Here is a 20,177-nt window from a genome sequence, read left to right on the forward strand (position 1 = left end):
GGTTCAATTGAGGCCCTCGAGAGAATGGGATTATTATCTGAAAAAGAAGAATGTACAAGGTGCGGGAAGAAGGCAGGGGAATGGCACGAGGTGCATTGCACATTTGGGGAGATGACACAGTCACGATGGGTCGAATGGCCTCCTTGTGTGCCGTAACAATTCAGCTACTCAAGTGTCCTTCAGTAATCCCATAAAGGTTCCCGTTGGGAATTGGTGAACAGAATTTTGTCTTGCACATATTTTGTGAATTTGTTTGCAGTCCCTGGCTACAGTTTCGATCTAAAACACCAACAAGGTTCACAATGTCATATGTGCGCCGTTTAAAAATAATTCAAACCAATTGTACTCTTGAATATTGGATCTATGAGTGCATTCCTGCCCTAATGTTGAGGAGAAAGCATTTATTACAATTGTACAATTAATTTGACGATAAAATAACTGTGATTGATTTGGAGAATGTCAGAGGCGGTGAGAAAAGGTTGACCTCAGAAGACTAAACTTACCCTGGTTGTGTCTTTCAAATTAGAAATGATTTGGCATTAACCATTTACTCCAAGTGCACCATTGCTTTATAAAAGGAGTCTGGACTTTGGGCAGTGGAGAAGAAGATCATGGGAAACATGGCACCAATGGCCAATTAATAGGCAAAATAAGGATTGTTGCAAATATGTTTGCATGAACAACAGAATGTTTTGTACCAAAATAATTCATAATCTCCCGCAATTAAAAGTGCAAGAAACGACATTTTGATCCAAATTAGAAAGGAGTGAGCAAAATTCCCCACCAGCAGCTCGTACAAAAAGAAATATTCCTTATGGGTAAAGAACAGTTGTCATTTTAATTTACATTCCTTTGTTTTACATTCTGGATATGGGTCCAGATGACCCAGATTCACACGCATGACGTGTTACTCCCTGCAGGAACCTATCATTTTACTTTTCAGCTTATGAAATGAAAATGAAAATTGCTTATTGTCACAAGTAGGCTTCAACTGAAGTTACTGTGAAAAGCCCCTAGTCGCCACATTCCAGCGCCTGTTCGGGGAGGCTGATACGGGAATCGAACCGTGCTGCTGGCCTGCCTTGGTCTGCTTTCAAAGCCAGCAATTTAGCCCAGTGTGCTAAACAGCCCCTATCCACATGTGTAGAAATTATCTGAGCCACAAGACTGCAAACGCAGATTTTATTACTTTTAATTTGTTTTATTTTAAATGGAAACTCAAAAGGCCGGCTGATCCAGATATGGATAGAGGAAACTGCCGTGAGTGATGAGGTAATCTTTTCAGCGGCTTTATGTCCTTTCACTGATTTCCCTGAAGTCCAAGCTCAATACAAAATGATCAGTAAGGCTGCTTTAAGTTTATATCTTCCATTCTTTTTTGTGCAATACAAGTAGTGCAAATTTGCCTGAATATCCCAATCAGGTTCCCAGTCTATGCTTGCGATACTGCACATCTACTGTCCTTACCGCAAAGCACCATTTGGCCTAGCACAATGCAAAGGAAATGTAGCAACGTTGGAACCAAAGGGATTCAACCGAAATCTTGAATCCATGCCTCACACAAAGGAAGGTGGTTGTGGTTCTTGGAGGCCAATCATCTCAGCCCCAGGACGACACTGCAAGGGTAGCGTCCTAGGCCCCACCACCTTCAACTCCTTTATCAATAAATCCTCTCCACGTACGGTCAGAAGCGAGGCTGTTTGCTGACGACTGCACAGTTCTCAATACCACTCATGATTCCTCAGACTGAAGCAGTCCGTGTTCACATGCAGCAACTCCAGGGTTGGGCTGATAAGTGGCAAGTACCGTTCGTGTCACACAAGTGCCAGGCAATGACCATCTCCAACAAGAGAGAATCCAAACATCTCCCCTTTACATTCAATGGCATGGCCATCGTTGAATCCCGAGCATCAAGATTCTGAGAGTGACCAGACATATAAATACTGTGGTTACAAGAGCAGGTCAGAGGTTGGGAATTCTGTGGCGAGTAATGCATCTCCTGTCTTTCCACAATCTGTCCACCATCAACGAGGCAGAAGTCAGCAGTGTGATGGCATATTCGCCAGTTGAGTGGACGAGTGCAGCTAAAACAACACTCAATCAGTACAACACCATCCAGATCAAAGCAACCTGTTTGTTTGGCATCCCATCCACCATCTTAAACATTCACTCCCTCCATTGCCAACACACAGCGGCAGCAGTGTTTAGCATATACAAGGTGCACTGCAGCGACGTGTCAAACCTCCTTTGCCAGCACCTTCCAAACCTGCAACGTCCACCACGTAGAAGGACAAGGGCAGTAAACACGTGGGAACACTGCCACTAACAAGTTCCCCGCAAGCCACACACCACTGTGACTAGGAACTTTATCGCCGTTCCTTCACTGTAACTGGATCAACATCCTGGAGCTCCCTCCTTTTTTTTTTTTTGGTTATAAGATTTTTATTTCAGAAAATCATTACTATGGCTAGGTACAAAAACACATCACAACTTAATCTGTTTTCCGACAACCGGTATCCAAAATGCTATATAAACAAGTTAGCTATTTGCTATAGTGTATAGACAATCAAGTTCCAGCGAATCCATTCTTAACTGTGGACGCTCTGTAGTAAGGTGATGTTGTCCCCTTTCAGCATAACACGGCCCAGTGGTTTTCTTGATTTTGATTTCATGTGAATTTCCTCTGCATCATCCAAAACAAGGTTCATGTATTCATCAAAGCCAATTATACACCCTTCTATCCTCATGTTGACTTGTTCATATAGCCACACTTGGATCCTGGATCGATTTTGAAGGTACCTGAAAATAAGATTGATGGGCTGCACCATCACTTTCTGCACTTTCGGAGCCTGCCCGCGGTACGCCATGTCGCCGGCTCCGTCCCCCTGCGGCTGGCAGCTAGCGAACAAAATGGCGGCTGGCCCTGGAGCTCCCTCCTTAACAGCAGTTTGTGTGTACCTACACAAGATGGACCACAGTGGTTCAAGAAACATAGGGGACAATTTTGAGCCCGTTCTAGCCATCTGCAGAATCGGCAGCATAAGTGGGAAATCCCATGAGAATCAGGAAGTGCAATTCTCGCTGGAGAAATTGCGTTTCCCGATTTTCTTTGCATATCGCCGGCGACGTCACAAGATTCACGCCCACAAAGGGCGTGATCCTCACTTTAATACATTTGCATCGATTTAAATATTATTAGCACCCCCTCGCCGCCACATGATTCCCCCCTCCACACTAAATATTTGTGACGTCATGTCAGCGAGGTTTACAACAGGTTTGGCCAGATGTGAGGCAGTCAAGCCAATCCCTCCAGGGTTGCATAGGGAAGTAAAGCCCCTGAGGGATTGAGATATTCTTCCCCAGCATTGGTGGGGGGTTCAATGCCGGCGGTGGATGTGGGGGGAGGGGCGCAGGGTACCTGCGAGGATTGTCAGGGTGTGTGGAGTGCCCCGATAACTCTGTAATGTCGGCTGGGGGCCGTTAGGTAGTAGCATTAATCAGGGCACCCTTTAAAGATTGGCGCCTTGATCTCTCTGGAGCCGGTTGCCAGGTCTACGAGGCTTCGCCCACTCTTTTATTTCTCTCTGAGGCTCAAGAAAACTGGTCCGTGCTGTGGTGATGTGCATCACTGTAAATACATGTAAGCTAGACAGATACTAGAGGGAGCACCAGAAACATCACACACACACACTCAACCAATAGATAAGTTAGATAGGAGGCGACCAATGGACATTCACGATACTCAAGGAGGTGGCACGACCACAGGGGGGGCATTACACCAACCCATACATAAAGGACACCACACACGTGATCAGCCTTTTGGCCAGTGGAGACAGTCAGTGAGGAGAGGCACAGGGTTGATTCATTATCACACCCACCACGTGGAAGACAGCAGCTGGTTAGTCAGTTTAGGTAGCTACAATAGGATTAGCAGTAGTGTCAAACTCAAGTTATAAAGGTGTACATAGTGTAAATAAATGAGTTGAAGTTATTTACACGTCTCGACCTTCCTTGACAAATGCAACACAAGGAAGCCGCTTATGTTGCAAAGGAAACATAACAAAACACGTGCAACTAGAGAAATACACACCAGTTTTCTGACTGAGCCTGACACTTTTGCCAAATTCTGGTAAAATTCCGCAAATAGAAACCAGGAAGATGAGTAGCCCACTCACCCCTTCAGGGCTGCTCACCACAATCTACACAAAAGCAATCACAGTTGGACAACAAATACTAACTTTGCTGGTGGTTCTTACATCCCATGAAAGGGTTAAAAAAGATAGTCGATTGACAGAGCCGGCAGAAGTGACCAATAGTGAATGTGACTGCAGTAAATGTGGATGAGGTGGACTTAGTGGATCAGGTGTTCTTTCCCAATCCATTTGTATGTTCAAATGTACTTTCATAGATTAAGCCAAACAATAGAAACAACATAAATATAGGAATCCCTCCCCTCTTCTTGCTTTGTCCTGGATTGAGCTTCTTGAGTGTGGTTGGAGCTGCACTCATCCAAGCAAGTGGAGAGTATTCCATCACAATCCTGACTTAGGCCTTGTAAATGGTGGACAGATTGTAGAGAGACGGGAGGTGAGTTACTCGCTGCGGAATTCCCCAGCCTCTGACCTGCTCTTGTAGCCACAGTATTTATGTGCCTGGCCAGGTCAGTTTCTGGTCAGTGGCAAACCCCGGGTTGTTGAATGGTCGGGGGCTCAGCTATTTCTACACCTGTAAACCTCCTACACTACTTGAGACAGGCTATCAAATGTTCTTTGCCTTTTTAAGCCACTCACCATTAGAAGCTGAAAGGAAAGAAAACCCAGACAGCAGGGGCACAATCAAATCTGAGCGGAGCTTTGCCTTCCAGTTAATTTGAGTTGACTGCATCGACCTCGTTTACGCAGTTGCTATAAATTAAATGTGACGCCTGCTCCAAAAGTCGGCCGTTAATTTTTGCAGCCCTCCACAAAAAACCTTCAGTGTAAAGAGATTGTCAATGGTGCTGTCAATTTGCAGCAAAGTGGAAATCTATCCACACAACAGTTGCTTTCGAATTAAGTAAAATGTTAATAACGTATCACAGAGCTAAAGTATTTCCAACCGTGCTGATCTTCATAAACTGCACAGCGCTTGTTTGATTAATTTTCATTCCTGCCAAACAGCGACTGCTTGCGAGTGGCAGCCCAATGAGATTTAAAATATTTTTCATTCCCAGGAGCACGTGAGCATTTCCCTGGGTTTGGGTGATGCTGCCGCACTTTATAATGAGGGCAGTTAGATTAATATACCTTTCTCCTCGAACCTTTCAGCAAATCAGGAGAACGGTTTGCTCCAACCTAGAGGATCTGGCTTCCGAGCTATCATTTTTAGTGAAATTGGTGAGCAGCCAATTGAAGTATGCAGGCTCTCATTCATACTGCACAACACATAACAGCACAGTTATTGATCAACACCCAAATAGAGTTTAGAATGTGGAACACTGCACAGCGGGAATTTGCCACGCACTCAACTCTGGCCAAGCACTGGGAGGGAGTGCTCGAAGAGGAGGCACGTCCTCCCGTGATGATTCGGGTGATGAGAGGTGTTAGTGAGAATTTTTCTTGTAATTACTATTGCAATATATGGTTGTTAGTCTTTCAATAACTGCGGTGTGGTTGCGGCCCAAGTGGTTTTAAACAGGAAATTTTAATATGTTGGCTAATTACAACATTGTTCTTATACAATTGCTTTACAGTATAACGTGTACCCGAACAGGTGCTGGAGTGTGGCGACTAGGGGATGTTCACAGTAACTTCATTGCAGTGTTAATGTTAGCCGACTTGTGACAATAAATATTATAAAAGATTATAAATAACAAGCAATTAATGCAGTGTACAACAGATATACATTCTACATGGTCCACAGCAGATTAGACATTCTACATGGTCCACAGCAGATTAGACATTCCACAAGGTCCACAGCAGATTAGACATTCTACATGGTCTGCACAAGATTACACATTCTACATGGTCCACAGCAGATTATACATTCTACCTGGTCCACAGCAGATTATACATTCTACATGGTCCACAGCAGATTATACATTCTACATGGTCCACACAAGATTATACATTCTACATGGTCCTCACGAGATTATACATTCTACATGGTCCACACGAGATTATACATTTTGCATGGTCCACAGCAGATTATACATTTCACATGGTCCACAGCTGATTATACATTCTGCATGGTCCACACAAGATTATACATTCTGCATGGTCCACAGTAGATTATACATTCTGCATGATCAACACCAGATTATACATTCTACATGATCCAACCAGATTCTACATGGTCTATTGTAGATTATACATTCTGCATGATCCACACCAGATTATACATTCTACATGATCCACACCAGATTATACATTCACATGGTCCACAGCAGGTTATACATTCCACAAGGTCCACAGCAGATTATACATTCTACATGATCCACACCAGATTATACATTCTACATGGTCCACAGCAGATTGTACATTCTACATGGTCCACAGCAGATTGTACATTCTACATGGTCCACATGAGATTATACATTCTACATGGTCCACAGCAGATTCTACATGGTCTACTGCAGATTATACATTCTACATGATCTACACCAGATAATACATACTACATGGTCCACAGCAGATTATACATTCGACATGGTCCACAGCAGATTATGCATTCTACATGGTCCACACGAGATTATACATTCTACATGGTCCACACGAGATTATACATTCTACATGGTCCACAGCAGATTATACATTCTACATGATCCACACAAGATTATACATTCTACATGGTCCACAGCAGATTATACATTCCACATGGTCCACAGCAGATTATACATTCTGCATGGTCCACACAAGATTATACATTCTACATGGTCCACACGAGATTATACATTCTACATGGTCCACAGCAGATGCTACATTCTACATGGTCCACAGCAGATTATACATTATACATGGTCCACAGCAGATTATACACTGGCGGCCACATCAAGGTTTGAGCCATGCACGAGCACAGGATGAAAATTGGTCAAAATTAAGAGTCTAGATACTGGATTCTCCACATCTCTGTGATGCTCCAGCCCTCTGGGCTGAGATCCCAGCGTGGATTGGTGCAAGTATTGTCCAGCATAGCCCTGTCACAGTGGGCCAAATGGGTAAGTATTTAACATAAGTGCCCCCCTCCCCCACAATGCAAATCCTGACCCCCCCCCCACCACCACCAGACATCCACCCATAAAAGGGAATGCCCCCGTAACAGAGGACCCCCCCCCCATATCAGAGAACCCCCCCCCCATGGCAGACTGCCCCCCCATAGAAGAGAATCCCTCCCACTCACAGTTCAGAATCGCTCCCCGCCCCACATCAGTCACCCCTGCCTGGTGGCTAAGGAGCAGTCCAGGCAAAAACAGTGAAAAAAAAAATCATTTTTTCACTCACCTGTGTCTTACGCCTGCTGCCTCAGACAGATGTCTAGAAAGCAGCAGCTGTAACTTAACAGAACGGCAAAACCACATCACTTGGCTTTAAACCCCCTCAGATCCTTGGATTTGTGAGGCTTCTATTTACTTCAAAATAAATAGTTTTTAGTAGATGTTTGGATTGTTTATTTTCACTTCCCTTCCATGCTTGAATAGATCTCAAATAGCCTGCTGTGATTAATAAATTAAAAAGAGAATATGGGTGGAAACTAGCATGGAACATAAAAGCAGACTGTAAAAGCTTCCTTGGGCCTTTGGAAAGGAAAAGATTAGCCAGGACAAATGTGGGTTCATTAGGTGGGGAGAGGAGAAGTTATAATGGAGAACAGGGAAATGGCAGAGAAACTGCACACTTACTTTGCAGCTGTCTTCACAGAAGATACAGAAAATCTCCAAGAAATACTAAGCAACCAAGGGACTTATGAAACTTAGGAACAAAAATAAATTAACATTAATAAAGAGATAGTACTTGCAAAGTTAACTGGGTTGAAACTTGATAAGTCCCCTGGGCCAGATGAGCTTCATCCCAGAGAGTTGAAGGAAGTGGCTAGAGAGATAGTGGGCACATTGGTGGGTATCTTTCAAAATTCTATATATTCTGGAAAGGTTCCCACAGCCTGAATAGTAGCAAATGTAACTATTGAAGAGGGTGGAAGGAGAATGGAGAACTACAGAGCTGTTAGTTTGGCATTAATAGTAGGGCAAATCTTAGAATCTATGATAAAGTTGTGATAACTGGATACTTGGAAAAGAATAGTAAAATTGGGCAGATTCAACATGGATTTACGGAAGGGAAATCATGTTTGACAAACGTGTTGGAGTTTTTTGAGGATGTTACTTGTAGCATTGATGAAGGAGAATTGGTGGATGTGGTGTATTTGGATTTTAAGAAGGCTTTTGTTAAAGTCCCACTCAGGAGGTTAGTAAAAAAATTAGAGCGCATGGGATTGGAGGAAATATATTAAATGAATTGACAATTGGTTAACAGACAAAAAACAAAGAATAGAAATAAACGGGTCATTCTCAGCATGACAGCCTCCTACTAGAGGGATTCTTCAAGGATTATTGCTAGGGCAACAGCTGTTCATAGTCAATAAAATTATTTGAATGTGAAGAAAATTGGCTGGGTCCCCTCTATTGTTTGTCATTTATATAAACAACATAGATGATTATTTGCAGATGACACAGAAATTGGCCATGTGGTTAACAGTGAGGTTGAGTGTCTTGGGTTACAAGAAGGTATAGATGGGATAGTCAAATGGACATAAAAGTGGCAGATGGAATTTAACCCTGAAAAGTGAGGTGATATACTTTGGAAGGATTCATTTGACAAGGAAGCATTCAATGAATGGTCTGACACTGGGAAGTTCCGAGGAACAAAGAGACCTTGATGTGATTGTCCATAGATCTCTGAAGGCAGGTTAACAGGGTGGTGAAAAAGGCAAATGGGACACTTGCCTTCACCAATCGAGGCACAGATCACAAAAGCAGAGAGGTCATGTTGGAGTTGTATAAACTTTGGTGAGGCCACAGCTGGAATACTGTGTGCAGTTCTGGTCGCCACATTATAGGAAGGCTGTGATTGTTCTGGAGGGATTTCAGAGGCAATTCACCAGGATGTTGCCTGGGATGGAACATGTAAATTATGAGGAGTGGCTGGATAGGCTGAGGTCGTTTCCGCTGGAGCAGAGAAGACTGAAGGATGACCTAATCGAGGTGTACATGATTATGAGGGGCATGGACATAGTGGATAGGGAGCAGCTGTTCCCCTTAGTTGAAAGGTCAGTCATGAGGGGACACACATACAAGGTGAGGGGTGGGAGGTTTCAGGGGGATTTGAGGAAACCCTTTTTTACCCAGAGGGTGGTGATGGTCTGGAACGCACTGCCTGGGAGGGTGGTAGAGGTGAATTGCCTCACATCCTTTAAAAAGTACCTGGATGAGTACTTGGCATATCTTAACATTCAAGGCTATGGGCCAAGTGTTGACAAATGGGATTAGATAGGCAGGTCAGGTGTTTTGCATGTGTCAGTGCAGACTCGATGGGCCGAAGGGCCTCTTCTGCACTGTGTGATTCTGTGGTTGTGTGATTCTGTGCCAGGGTGGATGTAGATAAGGTGCAGAATTCTCTCAGTCCAGTCCGGGCCGGAGAATCGTCGTGACGGGCACGGATCGCGTGACGCCATGCCGACGGCAGTCCGCCGATTCTCCGGAGAGCAGAGAATCAGCGCCATTGGCGCCGGCGTGGTCGGCAAGGCGCCAGTCGGGGGCCGCTCTACGGGCCGCCCCCCCCTCCCCTGCTGATTCTAGGCCCGGGATTGGCCAAGTCCCGCCGGCGCCGTTCACACCTGGTCTTACCCGGCGGGACTTCGGCGTGAATGGATCCGGGGGGCAGCCTGGTAGGGGGTTCCGACCATGGGGGGGGGGGGGGGGGGGGTGGGGGGTGGGGGCTGCGCTGTGGCCTGGCCTGCGATCGGGGCCTACCGATCACCGGGCCTGCCTCTCGGGCTGGGGGCCTCTTTTGTCCCGCGCCGGCCCTGTAGCCCTAAGCCATGTTGCGTCGGGGCCGGCGCGGAGAAGGGAGCCACCGCGCATGCACGGCAATCACGCCGGTCCCGCTGTTGCCGATGGCCCCACTGGTAATGCGCAGACCCAGGGCGCCCATCTGATGCCGGGATCGGCAGCTGGAGCAGCGTGGGTCGCTCCAGTGCTGTGCTGGCCCCCTGTCGGGGTCAGAATCACTGCTCCCGAGGCCATGTTGACGCCGTCAAGAAAAGCGACGGTGTTTACAACGGCGTCAACGTGGCCTCAGAATCAGAGAATCCCGCCCCAGATGTTTTCAATGGCTGATGAGTTTAAAACCAGAGAATATAATCTCAGGATAAGAGGTAGGTCATTTAAGACTGAGATGAGGAGGAATTTCTTCACTCCGAGGGTGGTGAGTGTTTGGAATTATATACTGAGAGCTGTGAAAGTTCAATCATTGAGTATGTTCAAGGCAGAATTCAATAGATTCCTGGATCCTAATGATATGGGGATAGTGCGGGGAAACGGTGTTGAGGTAAATGACCAGCCATGATCAGGTTTGATGGACTGAATGGCCGTTCCCTGTTACTATGTTCCTAATACAAACCTGGTTATCTCAGGGTAATCAAACACGACCATCGTTACTAGGCCATGAACTTCTTAATGTGCCAAGAACTCTAATTTTTTAGAGGGAGGGTTGGTGATGAAGGTTCTGTTGGTGAGCTGCCTTGGGCCGTACACGTCTCTGTGCGTATATTTTCATAATTAACTCGAGCACCAAACTGAGGCCTGCTTACCAGCTCACGATGAGCTGCACATGAAGCATCCTAATCTTCTCAACTGCCTTGTCCGCCATACAGCCTTGTTATTGTCCTTTCGAAGGCTCGCCTCCTATCTTGGTTCCTCGCAGCTTGTTTGCAAAGAAAACCTATTGGCTGGGATTTTCCAATCCCGCCAGGGGTGGGTATCATTGCGGGCGGGACAGGAGAATTTGGAGACTGCCCAAAAGTCAATTGATTGGTGGCCAGCTCTTGGCGGGCGGCGCATTGACCTCCGGAGTCCTCAGTCGAGAGGAAGGCCCACTGCTGTCCGCTTAACTACCTGATGAGCAGAAGGTATGGCGGCCCTTCCTCCTCAGAGTCAGCACAGGTGTCACACCATTTTGTCAGGCAGCGTGCGTTGAAAACGGAAGATTCCACCCGATACTGCAGGTTAAGATTACCTTAATCTGTTTCTACGTAGCTTTACACCAGAGTGCATTTCTGCTTTTACATTTTACACACAAAATAAATGACTTTGCCATGCAAAATTGCAGACTCCATGAAAATTCACATGTGTTCTTTTTCTTTTCAGGAGGTCTTAAAGTCACCAACTAAACTCAAAAACAACCACCACAAGTCGTCGTCTCCATGCAAACCTCAAGACAGCAAACCGGAACTAAAGTCAAGTGTGGAAGAGCCCCAACAGAAGGTTTCTCCCATTCCCAGTCCTGTGACAGGTAAAACTGGAGACATTTATACAGAATGTTTAACATAAAGGTCACTGCCAGCACTGATAGGCCCAAACAGTACAGCGAAGGTTCACTGGATTGGTCTCTGGGATGGGAGGGTAGTCCAGTGATAAGGGGCCGAGTAAACTGGGCCTATCCTCTTGGGAATTTAGAAGAATAGGAGGTGATCTCATTGAAACACCCAAGATTGTGAAGGGGCTTGAAAGGATAGATACTGAGAGGTTATCTCTCCCTGCTGGCTATAGAATCCAGAACAAGGAGGTACAATTTCAGGCTAAGGGACTGTGGTGATTGCCCCTTTAAGGGCAACAGAGCAAAGTAAGGGTCACATGGCCTGGGTGACCAATTGGGACTGAGTGTGAAATCAGCCCCATGGTGAGAGAGGCTCCTAGGCAGAGGCATTTTGGGAGCTAGTCACAGCATGCTGTGCAGTGCAATTCTTATTAATAAATGCCTTTTGTGTTCACTAATGGAGTCTCTGAACGTGCATCTTTACATCTGGCAATGAGGATAAATTATCCTGACACTGCCTCTGGCCTCACCCCTATTGGGGTCTGAAAATAAACTTGGACAGGAGGCCAAAGATGAATAATCTGGTTCGGCTAGTATTGTGTTAGGATGTCTTTTTGCAATAGTTTTATCATTGGACTAGTAATCCAGGGACTAATTCTCTGGGGATCTAGGTTCAAATCCCACCATGGCAGATGGTGAAATTTGAATTCAGTATAAATCTGGCATTAAGGGCGCGATTCTCCCAAAAGGGAACAAAGTGGCATAGTGAGCGCATTTAGCTGCATGATTCCCAACGCTCGCAGTGTTGAGAAACACATGGCTATTCAACACAATTCATGATGTACAAGGGGCCTGAACGGGGAATGCACGGCCAAGGCCGCACATTGCCCCGTTTTGTACAGTGGGGAGCTCCACTCACCGGAACTCCCAGTACGGAAAATCTACCCTCTCTCTCCCCCGACTTCAAGATTATGAACAGGAGAAACTTGTAATCCTGGCTGTCAAGGATGCTTGGCCCGTTCCCCACTCTCAGGCCAAACCTGCTGGTTGGCTCAGCATGGGAACTGGCCAATTCTCTGCCTTCCAACACTTGTCAACTTGCAGCTGTATTTGCCCACAACAACCAAAAATAAATCCAATCAAAAAAACTACTTGGGCCAGTTTTGGACAGAAATCAAATTTCCCCACCAGCAGGTCCATACAGACTAATGATGCAAATAAAAACATTCCTGTTAAAGCCTGTGGTAAATGAAGGTAAAATATAAATGCAACACTAATTAAGAGGGCTTATAAGTGATAGAACGGAATTCCTAAAGTGCAGAAGGAGGCCATTTGGCCCATCGGGTCTGCACCGACCCTATGGAAGAGCACCCTACCTTGGCCCACTCCCCCACCCTATAACCCCATAACTTCATCTACCCTACACATTAAACTCCACATAGACAGTCACCCAAGGCTGGAATTGAACCTGGGTTCCTGTCGCTGAGTGCCAACCACTGTGCCACCGTGCTGCCTAATTAAAGGAATGCAGTATTAAGGATAGGAAAATAAGCTGATTATACTTAACAATGTTTGTCATTTTTATCAATGACCAAGAGGAAGGCGCAGAAGGGTGGGTGAATAAATTTGCAGATGATACTAAAGTCGGTGGTGTTGTCGATAGTGTGGAAGGATGTAGCAGGTTACAGAGGGATATAGATAAGCTGCAGAGCTGGGCTGAGAGGTGGCAAATGGAGTTTAATGTAGAGAAGTGTGAGGTGATTCACTTTGGAAGGAATAACAGGAATGCGGAATATTTGGCTAATGGTAAAGTTCTTGAAAGTGTGGATGAGCAGAGGGATCTAGGTGTCCATGTACATAGATCCCTGAAAGTTGCCACCCAGGTTGATAGGGTTGTGAAGAAGGCCTATGGAGTGTTGGCCTTTATTGGTAGAGGGATTGAGTTCCGGAGTCGGGAGGTCATGTTGCATGCAGCTGTACAGAACTCTGGTACGGCCGCATTTGGAGTATTGCGTACAGTTCTGGTCACCGCATTATAGGAAGGACGTGGAGGCTTTGGAGCGGGTGCAGAGGAGATTTACCAGGATGTTGCCTGGTATGGAGGGAAAATCTTATGAGGAAAGGCTGATGGACTTGAGGTTGTTTTCGTTGGAGAGGAGAAGGTTAAGAGGAGACTTAATAGAGGCATACAAAATGATCAGGGGGTTGGATAGGGTGGACAGTGAGAGCCTTCTCCCGCGGATGGAAATGGCTGGCACGAGGGGACATAACTTTAAACTGAGGGGTAATAGATATAGGACAGAGGTCAGAGGTAGGTTCTTTACGCAAAGAGTAGTGAGGCCGTGGAATGCCCTACCTGCTACAGTAGTGAACTCGCCAACATTGAGGGCATTTAAAAGTTTATTGGATAAACATATGGATGATAATGGCATAGTGTAGGTTAGATGGCTTTTGTTTCGGTGCAACATCGTGGGCCGAAGGGCCTGTACTGCGCTGTATTGTTCTATGTTCTATGTTCTAATGTTTTGATATTGCAAATAAAAATTTTGTTCGGTATTTTACATTTGTACATTAATCGCTTTACTAATTAAAGGAGGATTTCACAAAAAGTTGTATTGTGACATACTTTACAGTTGCAGTCAGCGAATCAATTTTTTATAATTGATTTATTTAGCACAACATTTTAAATCACATTATTTACATAATCTATTCTTACCCTACCCCATCTTGTATGTCAACGTGTCCATGAGGTGTTTTGCAATGTTACAAGAAGAGGCACCCTGAACTTGTAGACCTGTGTAAATAACTGGATTCTATTTTCTCTGACAGGTATATAAGTTTTTTAAAGATGTATTATTGTACTTACAGCAAATAGGCATTCATCGGCAACACCACAGAGTGCTAGTGACAAAGATGGAAAAGATCAACACAGCAAAGAGAAAACTTCTCCTTCATCCAGTCAGCCATCGTGGATGGAACTTGCCAAGAAAAAGGCAAAAGCTTGGAGCGACATGCCACAGATAATCAAATAGACTTCCACAGGGAACCTCTAAGTTATACCTGGAACCCTCATAGCTGCTAGTTTTTGGCCATGCGTTAGATTGTCTATAATGTTGATTGACAATGAGTTAGGATCCTGTGTTGGTGAAACGTAGGTCAACTTAACGTTCTGTCGTTTTTGTTCAAAAAAACTAAAATAGGGCTTTCCCCAGAGTGCTACATCTAGTGTATGACAGCACTGGATTCTGATGAGGCTGTGAGTGGGGTGGTGATCAAACAATAAGTGCAATACAGATTCCAGACGGCATGAAATGGCTTCTTGTCATGCTCCGAGATCTACTTGTTTGGGACAGTGCAGGAACCAAATGTCAATTTCCTTTATGTCTCCTTGTAGGCGGGCATAGGTAAAGCATTGTTTGTGTTATTAGCTTGCTCCATTCGTTTAGGGTACAGGAGGTGCTTTATGGCAATGTGACCAACGGAGCAGAGTGAGAGAGAGAACGTCAGCTCCTTCTGTCAAAAACACTTCCAACTACACTTACATTCGTCGATCCACATTGAAAAAGAAGCATGTTTTGAATCAAGTGTAAAAAGTTACGTTTGTATGCTTCCTACGTATTGGTAAATGTTTGTAACGATTTGCCATTCTGAATTATAGTTCCATTCTCGTTAAAGGAAAATTATAAATGACACACTAAAAGTGTGGGATATACGCACACGAGTTCACATTTTATCAGATGTGTCTCGTGTTGGATATAATTTGTGCTCAAGTTTGCTTAGCATTTCACATTTTGGGTTTAATGTCAACATCGGTTGTAATTATTTCTGCTTCAAGCAAATCAGTACATACATCCTGCAGGGTTTTGCCAGGCTCGATTCTGACCAGCATTGGGGTGGGAGTGCTACCTTGTTAGATCCACAAATTAGCCGTTGCTTAATGTCAAGATGTCCCAGATGAAACGGGTTATTCCGGGTGTGCCGATCGGTGGGACTTTCAGTGGGAACATAAGAACTGCTCGATGAGAAAAAGCTAAGGCACATCTTGTGTATCCTGCTAATCACTTGACACAATGCTAACAGAATTATCAGTGAATCAGTCAGTCTACAACAGATCCAGACATGAAACAAGGGACTTCTCCAGTGGTGGGAAGTTTTGGTAACCATAATCTAAAGAAGCCTGCTCCTCCTGAGCATGTTAAACTTACTGTGTATCATGTTTTTATTTTATTCATTCAAGGGATGTGGGCGTCGCTGTATAGACCAGCATTTATTGCCCATCCCTAATTGCCCTTGAGAAGGACTTAATAAAACACCCAGCTAACTGTCTCTGAAATTCTTTTCACCGTTATTAGCGGATGCCAGGCATCCTATTTTGTAAGGCTGCAGTTGAACTGGTACAGTGTTACTCCCTAGCTGTAAGAGAATGAGCACATATATCAATAACGTAATTGTAACTGAATAGACCCACAGGAGCAGTGTGGTCATTTGCACAGGAAAATGTGTAAAATATTTTTCAAGAATCTTGTATCATAGCAAACTAATTATATTGTCCATGGCTGCATTTAAATACTTGTAACAATGCAAATTGCACTATATGTTTTAACCTTTAATGACTTTATCATATTCATACTTAGTGAGAACTCTAATGTGTAAATATGTACCTGCCAAAATATTTTCCTAAATTGCCAGAAGTTAACTCTCACTGTGATACAGTTGCATTTGGTGCAAAGAGTTAATTGTTTTGGAACAAATCATAGATAACACGCACTTTCAAAAAGTGCTGAAACCCTGTATCTTTAGGTAATAGATTCAGATCTGACATATTATCATCTGTTAGTAATTTCACTCCATATACTTCCCTGCAAAAAATGCAACTTTTAATAGTTTACGAGATTCTAATATATTAGGCAGGGGAAGTTCTCTGTTTTGTCAATCACAAATTGTGGGTTTAGTAGCTTCCTTTCCTTACTCAACATTTCCACTGATTTACATTTATATTTATGCCTGGTATGCATGTATGTATGTATGTGTGTGTGTACCTGTTTATATATTTAAAGCACTGTGTATTGCATCATGCACAGTATCTAATTCTGTTGTCAGGCCACGTAATGCGTATTCACGCAGTATGAGTGTTTGAATGACTTTAGTCAGCTATTTATGTGGGTGAATTGCTATTGAGAAAGTCTGAATGCTCACAGCGCACTCCAGTGACATGTTTTTAACTGTTTGCTCACTCCCGAGTGAGAAAGTATGCATCTTCCAGAGTGACTATTTGTAAGGAGTTTATATGAAAAATAGAAATTTTTCTTCCCCTTTTTACGAAAGAGGAGTCAATGTTTGGAATAGCCCTTTTACATTACGTGGGAATCGAGAAACACAGGCTTGTCCAATCTCCTTACGTGGGGCACCACATTTCAAACTTTTTCGTGCTCAACGGCTGATGAGCAAATTTTGGAAAGAAAAAGTTTGCCATAACATTTTTTTTTTAAATATGAAAAGGAACAACTTGCTGAGCAAAAAAAGAAAGAATAATAAATGAAGATGGATATTAGAGTGTAATAGTGTGAGAGTGTGTGTTTCCAGCTCACTCTCAGACTCAGACTTTGAGAGTGCATGATGGTGTGGGTGAGGGTGAATGAGAGCTCTGAGCCTGGCAATGAGCCAGGCTGATGGATACATTCTGCCTGCCGCCACTCCTCTTACACTAATAATAATCGCTTATTGTCACAAGAAGGCTTCAATGAAGTTACTGTGAAAAGCCCCGAGTCGCCACATTCCAGAGCCTGTTCGGGGAGGCTGGTACGGGAATTGAACCCGCGCTGCTGACATTGTTTTACATTACAAGCCAGCTGTTTAGCCCGCTGTGCTAAACCAGCCCCTGGTTCTCACGTTCTCATCCCTCCTCTCCCCTCCTCACACTCTCTCACACCCTCCCCTCCTCACACCCTCTCCCCTCCCCACACTCTCATGCCCCCTCCCCTCCTCACACTCTCTCATCCCTCCTCTCCCCTCCTCACACTCTCCCAGACCCTCTCCCCTCCTCACACTCTCTCATTCCCCCTCTCCTCCTCACACTCTCTCATTCCCCCTCTTCTCCTCACACTCTCACATCTCTCCTCACATTCTCTCATCCCTCCTCACACATCTCTAACACCTTCTCACGCTCTTTAATCCCTTTAAAAAAAATGTTATTACTTTATCAAAGTTACAAAGCCAGAGCTCAGAGTGTGGACAGGGACAAACCCTTAATCTAGCTCCGTGCCTGCTCCAGAAACCAAGTCAAATTGAATCCAATTCATGGTCCCCACAGGAGAGACATACCAAATCCAGGCATTACACCTGATCTCACGGTCACCCTGGCCAGAAGGCCCAGAAACGATTACGCTCTTTCATCCCCACTCATTCTCTCATCCCTCCTCATGCTCTCAAACACCTTCTCACACTCTCACATAACTCCTCATGTTTCCTCAGTCCTCCTCGTGCACTCTAACACCTTGTCACACTCTCTCTTCCCTCTTCACGGTCTCTCATCCCTCCTCACGTTCACTCATCCCTCCTCACACATTCTCACCCCTCCTCATGCTCTCATCCCTCCTCATGCTCTCATCCCTCCTCACGCTTTCTCATCCTCCCTCACGCTCTCTCCCGCACCTCCTATTCTCACACTCACCCCTCCTCACGCTCTCTCACCCTTCCCTGGAACTCGCCGTGCTGCTGTTGGCTGCTCAGCCAATCACAGACTGTTTCTCTCCCACATTTTCCGCTAATAGGCTCTCTAGTCAACCTATCAGCAGAAAACGTGGGAAATAAACAGCCTGCAATTGGAGGACAAGCTCCATGCGAAATCAAACTTACATTTGACCAACATTTTGAAAACTAGTCCTTCGGGCCACATAGAGGGGCTTTGAGGGCCACATCCCCCTCGGGCCACATAGAGGGGCTTTGAGGGCCACATCCCCCTCGGGCCACATAGAGAGGCTTTGAGGGCCACATCCCCCTCGGGCCACATAGAGGGGCTTTGAGGGCCACATCCCCCTCGGGCCACATAGAGGGGCTTTGAGGGCCACATCCCCCTCGGGCCACATAGAGGGGCTTTGAGGGCCACATCCAACCTCAAGCCCTTTGTTGGACAAGCCTGTACTATACATTCTCTTTGTCTATACATTGCTGCACTGTGTCCTAAGACTCACTAAATTGAAATGGTGGATCAGTGGCAGAATTGCATCATGCATCGGGGCATTGGCTCAGAGTGTCATGGAGAGGTGGAATGGAGGATTTCATTCCCTACTCATAGTGTCGCCTGAATTGATACAGGGCAGTGCGTAGCTGAAGCCTGGGAATCAATCGGGGATTTATCCGGAAGCTGGTCTCCCACACCTCATAGCAGCTGATTCAGAGTTGCATTGACAAAGAGACACCCAGTAATGGATCATCCAGCCAACTCCAGGCTGCAATTGGTGCAGGATCCAGAGAGGCCGGTGCAGATAAACTGCGAGAATAATAGGGAGAGTTTTCCCATTTTTTAAAAAGTATATCTTTGAAGTAAGTGTCTGTAATATTGGGGGCACAGACACATGGCGAAGGGTTCAGTGGAATATTGTGCGTAGTGAGACAATGATTTTCGAATTAACTGAAGCCCTTCCAGTGAGGAGTCATCCCAGACATTTTTACCCTTAAAAAATCCATACGATGTTTGTCTGCCTGCTAATTTAATGGATACCCCATCTAATTTAAAACAAACAGGTTGACACCTCAGTTACAACAATAGATGGTGAAATATTGTACAAACATATTAAGGATTTGAGCGCTAATATTGCAAACAGCAATTTCCAAGTCGTAAAGTCCCCACACTTGCAAATGTAAACTCGCGCTGGTTCACATAGATTACACACTTAGTTCATAAATGCCTGTGTGAAGGTACCACATATGCACTGAATTTTATAGTGCGTACAATAAGGGATAGTAGATCCATTGAGGAGTTATCATTTATTCAATAGTGTCCTGCAGCATTGGTTCGAAAATCCTGTAATGGCAAACCTGGTTAGATGCTGTGTGATTGGGGAATAGGTGATCTGTCAGGGGTGCCTGTTTTGCATATTTGATGTTTTTACGATTACTTCTCTGATTAGATGTCAGCAAAGCTGGTACACATTTAAGGTCTCCAATCCTACGAGCTTGAACCTAACACCACTGTGTGACGCACCAGACTGTTAAACAGCCTTACCTTTATGTTGCTCCATTTATACTACTTTCCCTACTTTTATATTGTTAGAACTTCCTACTTGTTAATTCATGATGGAAATTAAAGGATTATTTTTTACTAATCTAAAGAGTGCATTCTTTTTGTACTGAATGCAGTGATTTATGTACAATACGTTTCGCAAACACTAGCTTAAGTGTGTATGGTATGGGAACACTAAGGTTTGGTGTTGTCGCTGGGGTCTCAGTAAATCTAATGGTGACCATGTGAAATTTAGGGAGAAGATTTCAGTAAAGATTGGAGATGGGCATGTGAAATTTCCATTAAACTGTCAAACACACAGCACTACAATTAGATCACCAGCTTTGTCCTTCCAAAACTTGAATGTGTTTAGAAAGTGAATTTTGAGC

The 20,177-nt window shown here is 44.7% G+C and overlaps 2 protein-coding genes across 7 annotated transcripts in view; one reads left to right on the top strand and one right to left on the bottom strand.

Moving 5' to 3' along the window:
• Positions 1-19,891, top strand: part of cracdlb (cracd like b) — a 259,256-nt gene extending 239,365 nt beyond the window's left edge. For all 6 annotated transcript variants that reach the window (XM_072477181.1, XM_072477184.1, XM_072477180.1 and 3 more), the window contains 2 exons: positions 11,399-11,543; positions 14,436-19,891. In XM_072477181.1, coding sequence (XP_072333282.1) covers positions 11,399-11,543; positions 14,436-14,599 — 309 coding nt within the window. In that variant the 3' untranslated portion in view covers positions 14,600-19,891. The remainder of the gene's footprint in view (positions 1-11,398; positions 11,544-14,435) is intronic.
• Positions 2,417-2,918, bottom strand: LOC140392022 (small nuclear ribonucleoprotein E-like). The gene has a single exon (XM_072477185.1). The coding sequence runs from the start codon at positions 2,865-2,867 to the stop codon at positions 2,589-2,591; it is 279 nt and encodes a 92-aa protein (XP_072333286.1). The 5' UTR covers positions 2,868-2,918; the 3' UTR covers positions 2,417-2,588.
• Positions 19,892-20,177: the final 286 nt, after the last annotated feature.

Source organism: Scyliorhinus torazame, chromosome 15 (genome assembly GCF_047496885.1).
Source record: "Scyliorhinus torazame isolate Kashiwa2021f chromosome 15, sScyTor2.1, whole genome shotgun sequence".
NCBI lineage: Eukaryota > Metazoa > Chordata > Chondrichthyes > Carcharhiniformes > Scyliorhinidae > Scyliorhinus > Scyliorhinus torazame.